At 43.4% G+C, this 9,907-nt stretch overlaps 1 protein-coding gene across 1 annotated transcript; it reads left to right on the forward strand.

Annotated features, from left to right (window-relative positions):
* Positions 1 to 979: 979 nt before the first annotated feature.
* On the forward strand, positions 980 to 9,770 carry Fam216b (family with sequence similarity 216 member B). Its single transcript, XM_005370877.3, has 4 exons — positions 980 to 1,052; positions 2,905 to 3,020; positions 4,646 to 4,766; positions 6,694 to 9,770. The coding sequence occupies exons 2-4, from the start codon at positions 2,922 to 2,924 to the stop codon at positions 6,876 to 6,878; spliced, it is 405 nt and encodes a 134-aa protein (XP_005370934.1). The 5' UTR covers positions 980 to 1,052; positions 2,905 to 2,921; the 3' UTR covers positions 6,879 to 9,770.
* The last annotated feature ends 137 nt before the right edge of the window (positions 9,771 to 9,907 follow it).

A 9,907-nucleotide genomic window follows, 5' to 3' on the forward strand; every position in this document is an offset into this window, starting at 1 on the left:
TGTGTGTGTGTGTGTGTGTGTGTGTGTGTGTGTAGATCAGGAAAAAAAAAAACTTCTGAGAGTTGGTTCTCTCCAGTGTGGACTTGAGTTTCAAACACAGGTTGTCAGGCTTGGCAGCAAGCATCTTTACCCAGTGAACCATCTCCCTGCTTGCCTGGCTTACACTGTGGAAGATTTGACTCCCTTTCTTCCACGGGGGGGTGGGGGGCCTGGTAGACTGGTTCTTTGCTTTTTGCTGCTTAGCCTTTGCATATCTTCAGCCTATCCAGCTGTTTCTGAATCCCTTTGTGCTTCCTCCTGCCCTTGCCCTTCTACGCTTTTTGCGTAACGTCCCTCCCTTTTTCATATGCCTTTTCTCAATCCTGGCATCACACGGAACCTGCTTCTGGTCTTCCATCTCGGCACACCCCTCATATAGTCCCAGAAAAAGGATTCTTGAGAAGTAAATAATGTCATCAATTATCAGAGAAGGGCGGGTCAGTGTGGGCAATATCTTCTTCCACGTACGTAGCTTTTAACCAACAGGAGCATAAAGAATACCTTACTCCCCACAAGAAGTATGAAGAAGGCCATTGTATTGAATTATGACTTTATTCCATAGGTTATCACAGTCACATTCCTGCCTTACATGTGTAGGAACCATTCCTTGCCCATTCTGAGCAAGGGGAATGGATGTTTCTGACTCCAAATTTGGGGAATACACACGGAGTGGCTTGTTGCACTAATAAATTTCTTTCCCTTTAATCCTTAGCATCTATCTCCATGAATGCCTTTTTTCAATGCTTGCATATAATGCCGATATGATAGATTTAGAGGTTTATCCTTCATCAGATGTGAAACGTAGGACAACAAACAGCAACAAAAGCCTCACCCAGAAACAGAAAGACATGCAACCAAGCTTCCCCAGTCCTTTGTCTCAGCTCGTGGTGTTGCCTGGATATTAGTTTATCAACACACTGGGTTTCTGCTACTGCTCCATGGCTAGAGAACATTGCAAGAAGACTACCTTGGGTATGGATGCTAGCGTTTAAAACAAGGACCCACAATATAAGGTAAGTTCTTTTTAAGCAAATCTGTCCTTGGGTTTCAGATTTCATTTAACTTGTAGGTTGTTTCCCCCACGCATTCTCCAGGCATTTTAATCAAACTTTATCCTGTGTAGGCCACGTGAATGGGTAAGACACATTTCTTCAGCAACAGCCCGAGGAAAAGCAGACGTGAGCTGTTGCCACAAGAAACATCATCTGTCATTTCCTCGCGCTATTTGAAGACAGAAGGAATCATTCTAGCTTTGAAGAATATTTATTCTTTGCTCTGCAGACCTGGAAAATGGGAGGAGGGATATTGAAATGATTTGAGTGCAGGAAAGAATGTAGGTTTCAATCAGAGGGAACATGCAAAGAGTGTGTCTTGATTGGTACAGATCCCAGGGTACCCACTAAAGAAAAGCAGTATTAAATAGAGTATTCACAGTTTCACTTATGGGCTTATGCCTTGGGAACAGAACACAAAGAGATGCTAACTGATCCTTCTTTAATACATTTCAGCTATGGAAGATCCCCATGGCTAGATCTCATATCTGAGCCGATCAGAATTCCCACATGCATTGAGATTTTTGTTGTTGGAGTCGGGGTCTCTCATTATATTCCTGGAACTCTCTATGGAGACCAGCCTGGCCTGGAACTCACAGAGACCTATCTGCCCCTGGCTCCCAAGTGCTGGGATTAAAAGTGTACACCACCACGCCTTGCTATTGAACTATTTTTAGGAATGTGTGTGTGTGTGTGTGATGCCCGTGTGTGTGTGTGTGTGTGTGTGTGTGTGTGTGCATGAGCATTCACTAGAGGCAGGTAGAAAGAGAAGACACAGGCATGCACTGAGAACTCTACACCCATGACCTTAGTGAGTCAAATAATTAGTGGAAGATACTCGGGTCTGCCGGTTCTAGAGCTGTGTGGCTGCTATTCCAGGCTCTCTTCTCTAGCTAGCCAGTGATGAGGTATTGATAACAATCTGCTGTGTCTAGAGGGTCAGTTGTTACACTAGTTTGTTGTGCCTTTTCTTTCTGTCATCTGTAATCTGTGCTGGTGAAGGGCGGAGGAGCGAGCAAAGAGGAAAATGCCCAGGGTTTCTATTGGCCTCTGCAACCCTAACCAACACACTCTTCTCAGGCTGTTTGGTTTTCTTTATTGGACAAACCTTAGATTCCAAACCCCACTGCACCGAGAATGGGGATGTCGTCCTTGCAGGGAAGTCCTTCGTTCTGACCTTTATCAGGCAGGGGAGAGAAACGTGGTGGAATCGCAGTTTATTGTGTAGCATGGTGGTATAAAACCACAGATCTAAGTGTGCAAGAAGTGGACACACTTTGTATCTGTTAGCAGCTATATTTTAGGGAACATTTAATAACCTAGGAAGATTCATAATATATCTGTATTGTGATCACCCCTTTCCTAAAATCAAATACAATATTTACTACCTAAATAAATAAATGGAAACTAATCAAATGTTAGCAATATTTGAGGATGGATAATCTTATTTTTTTCTCCAATTTTAATTTTCCCCCCAAACACCCAAAGACATAGACATTTCTTTTAGAACCATATAAGATCACAGTACTATTTAAGATTGTGAGGAAGTAACTGCTGTATGCTGGATGTCTCTACAAGATAGCCACACTGGACACAGAGAAGCAGGAAGACAAGGGCTCTGGATGATCCTTCCGTTACCAGAGCGGAGGATAGGAAAGACGGTAACTAGCAGACTGAAGACATCTACTTAATAGGAAATAGGAGGAAACAGTCTTTGGGAAAAAAACTTGCTTATATGCTTACTGTCTTTGGTCCATCCCCAAAGCTGGTTAAACAATATGAAAACGGATTCTGTGTTGTTTCTTCTTTGGAGATACAAGACAAAGAAACATGGGGAGACAGTTGAAAAGGCAGTACAAGCCCCGGAATGTTCCACAGATACCTCGCATTCGAGTCCCTGCCTCTGCCGCTGACAACCCACTACTGAAGGTGCGGTGCGACATCCTGTTCCGGGAGGGAAGGCTTGTTTTCTCTTTGGAGGGTTGAGGACTTTTTTCTACTGTCTGTGTAGGAGGAGAGTGTTGTTTGACCTGCAGTAAGTGCCTGCTGAAGGGGTAAATGAAGGCGCGCTGGCACAGCCTAACCCTAAACACCCCCAGTGGTGGAGTCGGCTAAGCAGTCTCCGTGCGTGCGTGGCTGTCGCACCACCGTGGGAGCGCACTTCATTGGCAACATCAACATCGTGGCTTCCTGTTCATGCTGTCAGCGTCTTTCCCACCGAGCTAATTATAGCCATTCACATAGGAACTCTAACAATTTCGCTTTTCTTCCATCTCTTCCAAGAAAGATAGGGGACCGTGTAAGAATATCAGAAATGTAGCCTGCTACTGACTTCTCATTTAGGATAGTTAAAGTTCTCAACACTGGTAAAGAAATAAGCATAGTTTTTCTTGATAAAATAAAAACTGTAACTTTCAAGATTTTTACCTGATGTAAGGGAAATTCCCATTGTACCGGGGAGCTTTGCTGTTAAAGTGGGCTAGCAATTTTCACGTTGCCTTTTCTGTAATCATGTGAAAGACAGAATTAGTTACTCAGGAATGAAATCCATCCTCTTCTTTAAATTTATAAGGCATATATAATACAGAAAAACTGAGAGGGGGTTGATTCTTGCATTGTGAGGCTCCTGGCCTTGCTATTTTTTACTCTGGGCTTTCTTTTAATATCAAATTTAAAGGCCCTAGACTTAAAAAAACACTTTGTCTCACAGACTTCAGATTCCAGTCCCCCACAGAATGTCTAACCGGTAAGTTGCCTTAACCTATGTTTACATGTAACAGGGTAAGGGCAGGGTTTCCACGTGGTTTTCATTTGGCTTTGAAATTTCTGTCTCTGGGGTATTTTATATCCAAGATAAACTTATTTAACTTGGTTTTTCTAGAATGTTGATGCCATTGTCAAAATTTTCCCATTTACTTTTGAGACAGGGTCTCATGCAGCCCAGTTAAGGATGACTTTGGATGTCTGATCTTTCTGCCTCCCCCCTCCTCATGTAACCCTGCTGTCCTGGAACTCACTGGTAGACCAGGCTGGTCTTGAACTTGAATTGCTCCTTTGACCCCTGTCTCGCAAGTGCTGGCATGTACCACCATGCCTGGTTCCTCTGTTTTCATTGCCCGCCTTTTCCTGCCAATGTTGATCTCTTAGCCCATCGCCCACTTGATATTCTATCCTAATTCCTTACTGGGAACTTTCCACTGAACCTTTCAGCTATCTGGAAGCCTCCACCCGTCAGGCTCTGAGTAGATTCCCACAGCCTTTTTTTCCCCAATAAGGATCAATAAAAGTCTCATATCCTGGAAGCTTTTACATCTCCCTCGGCATAAAATTATGATTTAAAGAACCTAGAACCTTTTCCTTCCCTGTTTTCATCATCATCCAAACAAGGAGAAGATGATTTATACAAATGGTGAATGGAAATTTCCTGGTTATTCATGTCCCATAAAAATCTGTGTCACCTTAAGAGAAGCATCTTATTCCTGTGGTCATTAGTTTTTGACGCGTCACACTTGTAATTACATAGGGGTTTATCAGTCACCTCCTCATTCTAACAGGACCTAAATCAAGGGCAGCGGTGCTACTTCTACAGCATCATGAGGATTTATGACTCCAGGCCCCAGTGGAAGGCCCTGCAGAACCGGTACATCCACAGCCTTGGGTACCAGCAGCAGCTGGGTGAGTTTAACTACCTTCCCAGAACCAGGCCTATCAGCAGGGTGCGTATTCATCACAGCCAGAAGTCACCCCTCTGGATAAATAATCCAAGAAGGATGACCTCTGCCGACCTATTTTACCAACATGGTTGGCTAGCCAAGTTCAAAAATGATTATCCCTGACAATAGGCAGGGAAGTTTTATAGGTGAATTAAGAGGGTTTAAAGAAATTAGAGTATGGATTCTTAGAAAATGTTAACAACTCTCTGAGATTTATATGAACTTGATCTAGTAGATCAATACACTGGACTTGGAAAGCTAACACAAGCTCGCACAAGGGATCCCCTCCTTACTGTTTGCGTAAGATCAAAGACAGTTTACTCCCAACAGTGATAACTACATGTTAGAGCATTTGACATAGCCCATGCACCCTGCCAAGAGCATTATGTACAATATAGTCATAGAACCAGAACCGCACATAAACTGTGTAATTTGATGAAGACCATTCAACCAGCCATGGTCGATGAGATCTTCAGGCAGTCGGTGATTTCTCCAAAGCCCATGGTTCCATCTGCTCATACTTTGCTCTTTCTCCCTTTCTACCAAATTCACTCAGATTATTACAAAGCACAGATGAAACCATGGTTTCCAAAGGCACGAACACACCACGAGCATCAACCTGTTGGAAGGCTTCATTGCTGTTAATTCCTTTATCTTACAGGACTGTCTCTAGTTGCTCACCTCCTCTACTGCATAGTCCTCCCTATTCAGGTAGAAGACTGAAACCCAGATGAATTAAATAACCTTACCAGGGTTAAAAAACTAGGAAACAAGGACTTGAGGTTTGTTGACTACTGAAGATTGTCTGAAGTACAGTGGAAGCCCCTTCTGGTGGTTTTGTTTTTAGAGCCAAATGCCAAGGAAACCAATAAACTTAAGTGCAGAGGCATTCATAAAATCTGTCATATTATTAAAGTGCAGATTCCTGTGCCTTGCTCTCTGGGCTTCTGATTCAGAAGGCCTTTGAAGAGAATAGAGTTCTGAATTATAATGGGATTTTTTTTTAAAAGCACATAGACTCAGAGAATTTAGTGGGGACAGGGAGGATGGTGCTTTGAGAAACTGAAAGACATATCTATCTTTTAAACCAGATGTTATCTTTCTCTGGGTTGAAGAAAGCTTTGATAACTAGGAGAAGGCTAAGCATCACTCAAGTTTCTTTCCGAATGTCTTGACAAGCTAACCGGGGACTATAATCACTTGTGTTACTCAGCTCTTCTCATTCATGTGACAGACGATCTTACAGAAACCACTCTGGCTAGGGAGAACTTATTTTGGCTCAAGGTTTTTAGAGGTGCCAGTCCATCATGACAGGGAAGGCGTGAAACAGAACCGCTTTTCACATCCCGGTCAGGAAGAAGGGGAGCAAAAGAGTGTGAGTTTTCACCCACATCCAAGATGGGGCTCCCCCAGTTAATTGTCTCTAGAAAAACCTTCACAGAAATACCCTCAAGGTGTGCCTCAATATTTAGGTTATCTAGGTTGTTCAGGTTGACAGTGACACTTAAGTATCATGTTCATTGAAGAAAAACAGTAGAAATAAACACTTCCTGTCCCCAAGGATAGCATGACCAAGGCATGCTAATCACAGAAGTAGAACTCTCGTTCACCTTTGAGAATATTTTTGTTCTATAAAATTGTTGAGTTGAAGAGATGGCTCAGTGGTTAAGAGCACTTGCTGTTCAGTTCCCATCACCTATTGGCTACTAATCACCTGCAAGCCCAGCTCTAGGAGGGCTATCACCCACTTCTGGCCTCTGGGAACAACAGGCATATGTGTGTCAACCTACACACATTCAGCCAAAACACTCATATGCATAAAACAAAGACTCGCTAAATGTTTCAAAGAAAAATATTGACCTTGAAATTCCTCTCATTTATTTCCCCAGGCTATATCACTCGGCAGGAAGCTGTGTCTTGTGCTCTTTTACTTAGACACTCAACCATGCAAGCCTCAGCCAAGGCAGCTCCTCCAAGGGCCGTTCTCCGAAACTCTTCAGCCACACAAAGAAAATACCGGCCCACAAAACCAGAGTCTAGAGCTGGACCAAGAACCTCCAGCGCAGCACGCTGAGCATCAGGACCTGAGACAATCCATAATCTATAAAATAGGCATCTCACAGGTGTATTCCCAGCATCCTAGTAGGTGCTTGGTGTGTGTTTGTTGTATGACAATGAAGATAAGATTACTAACAGGCTCCAAAGCTACAGAGAAACCCTGTCTCAAAAAACCAAACAAATAAATAATTAAATAAATAAAAAGATTACTAATAAAGCCTCTAGACCTACACATCATCCCATCTTCACATAAACAGCACAAACAAGAAGATAGGAGATTTGCAAGCTATAGCGTACATAATAAGCAAGTTTTACCACATGTAGCCTATAAAATAAAGGGACTTCCAAAGCTTTCAAAGCAAAGGCTGCTTTTGAGTTCCAACGTCCCAGTGAAGTCCGCAGGACAGTAGCAGGGGACAAGTGCCCGAACCCCTATCCCTGAGTGACTGCTCCCTGCAAGCTGCCCATTGCACTTCTGAAAATAACCAACCCACACAGCCAATACTGATTCTGGAGATTTCTGGAGTCACAGTGTTAGTGACAAATGCCATGTGCCCCTTCCTACCCTCATTCACACCAGGCAATAATATTCACTCTGGTCCTGCAGTTTCTGGTTCCTGACTTAATCTGCTTTGTGTCCTTTCGAAGTTTGTGTTTATCAGTCTGGTGCTGCCAGGTTGAGTCTACACAGCTGTAATTGGCCTTGACATGGGTAAGATAATTCATGCACACACCTGCCCCTGGCAGCAACAAACACTCTCAGCGGAACAGAAAATAGCCCCAAAGAATGGATCACAAGGCTCGTCTTTGAAGATCTTAAGAACTCATACAAGGCCGTGCAAACAAGCAAATAACGAGGAACAGGCAGTCAGATTTCTCTACAAATGGCACCATGCCATATTTGTTACGTTTAATAGTGACTTTCTTCACCAATTATTCTATGTGTGTGTTCCAAAAATTAGTGATCCTATACAAGAAATTAAAAACTGTCACTTCCTTGTCTCTATTTTTTTTTAAATGCCATTCATGTCAGCCAATGACTATCACCACGTGAGAAATTGTTGAGCTAGAACTTACTTTACAAGGGAGATGGAGCATGCATCTGAAAAGAAGATGGGACAATTCTGCCACACCCCCTTTCCAGTCCAAACCTAAAATAACAAAAATCAAAAACCCATCCTTGATAAGGCCTTCTCTCTGCAACCATTAACATAAAAGATATGAAATCAGTCAAAAGCTTCTAAAGAGCCATATTTTAGGGCGTATAATTCTGTCTGACTTTTCTGGGTGGAGCGAGGGGCATGGTTGTCCCATGTGTGTACCAGGAAGCCTTGGGATAGCAGGACAACGTTTGACCAGATGGACACTATGCTGCTGTGGCTCATACTTCCCATGGTCAATGTGGAGGGACTAAGGGACCATATGCCTAATCATGGAGAAGCTTCTTGACCACCCTGATTCTGACTCAAGCATTCTCTGCAGATGACGCTATTAAATTAGGGATTCTTAGGTAGCTTCTAAAAATCCCATAGAACTGGGGTGAACTGTGAGGGAATCTTCATAAGAGATGGAGGATGGTGGCAGCTCTACCCGTCAACATTAACCTTCCTGCTACCACGTTGAGCCTTTTATCTCCGGGAACTGCTGACGTGCGCTTTCAGCACGGACTTTGTGACTTGGCTGGCCTAGGCGCCTGCTGAGTAAGCGTTGGCTCCTTGCACCGGATAGCAAGAATAACAAGCACAGAGCATCAGCGCTGCGACCCTGCATCAGATCTCAGCAGCGTGTCTCTCTGACAGAGGCTTTTACAATCCTATGCACAGGTGAATGTCACGGGCTCTTAAGAAGGACAAATGGGTTTAATAGATGTAAATTGGTGCAGGTGCCCTTCTCGCTGGTTCCCCCTTCTGAGAAGATAATGCTCCCCTTCAGCTAGAGTCCCACACTTGAAGCTTGGAAAGATGTGGTAGGTTAGGGAGCTTGAAAGAAAGATGTTCACTGAAAAGGACACTAAGAAAGATAATCAAAGAGGTAGAAAGAACACACAAAGGTTTTAGTAACCCTACTGCTTCTAGTTGGAGCCTCCGCTGCTGTCGCTCACAATGACCACTATTAACATGGGGAGATCAAGGAACCATTTTACCTAAAATTGCTAACATCTGAAAGAGACCCTGATTGTTGAAGGCAATCAATAAATAACACCTGTTGAACAATATTGAAGTTTTCAAAGTCTGCAGTCAGACTGGCCTCTGGCTTTGTGATAATGCTTCAAGGGTCCCAGGAAGCTACACCACTGGGGAGGCCTGGCAGTGGTTGTCAGGGAGAAGTGAGCAGGAGTTCATCTGAGGTGCAGGCAAGAGCGGTGCAGCCAAGAACTTTCAAAAGATAAAAAAGCTGAATAACGCTGGTCTCCTTTTTATAATCGTCACAAGACAGTTGGGGACAGAATGTGCTCCCCACTCTTTTCTTGATATAAATCCTAAACAATTGCGGAGGGAACAGGAGTTCTGTCTTTTAATTATCCTTTGGTCTCTGTTGGAAATAGTTGGGAAGATGCCTTGTGTTGTGGTCCCGACATTGTTCGATTGTACTGAATGGGACCCCTGGCTGGAGTTTCTTCCTCAGTGTGCGGATGAGGGGAGGTGGGAAAGAACCACTGCAGTGTGGAGCCTCACAGATTTATGGGGAATTGTGGGAGGCATCACTCTCAGGGGAACTGATGTGGCTGTTATGAGACCCCAGGTAGTTCTTATAAAAGACCATCACAAAACCCAGCAGTCATAAGATAGCAATTCTGATACTTCCTTTTGCTTCTTGGTGAGTGACCATTTTGTAAATATTCAAGTGTTCTTAGACAATTGTATATTCTTTAATGGATGACTGTGGAAATAAAACTTTATGCCCAATAAACCATACTCACTAATTGTTTTGAAGTGAAAGTGTTGATCCCTGAATATGCTCAAATTCTCAATGGCTTCCCTATTTGACATTCTCTCTCTCTCTCTCTCTCTCTCTCTCTCTCTCTCTCTCTCTCTCTCTCTCTCT

The sequence above is a fragment of the Microtus ochrogaster genome, unplaced genomic scaffold (genome assembly GCF_000317375.1).
Source record: "Microtus ochrogaster isolate Prairie Vole_2 unplaced genomic scaffold, MicOch1.0 UNK88, whole genome shotgun sequence".
Lineage (NCBI taxonomy): Eukaryota > Metazoa > Chordata > Mammalia > Rodentia > Cricetidae > Microtus > Microtus ochrogaster.

Bases quoted from the DNA above. Each gene is read 5' to 3' on its own strand.
- Fam216b (XM_005370877.3), top strand. From the start codon at position 2,922: ATGGGGAGACAGTTGAAAAGGCAGTACAAGCCCCGGAATGTTCCACAG. The intron at 3,021-4,645 runs GTGCGGTGCGAC...TCATTCTAACAG, and splicing joins CTGACAACCCACTACTGAAG to GACCTAAATCAAGGGCAGCG. The intron at 4,767-6,693 runs GTGAGTTTAACT...TTATTTCCCCAG, and splicing joins TGGGTACCAGCAGCAGCTGG to GCTATATCACTCGGCAGGAA.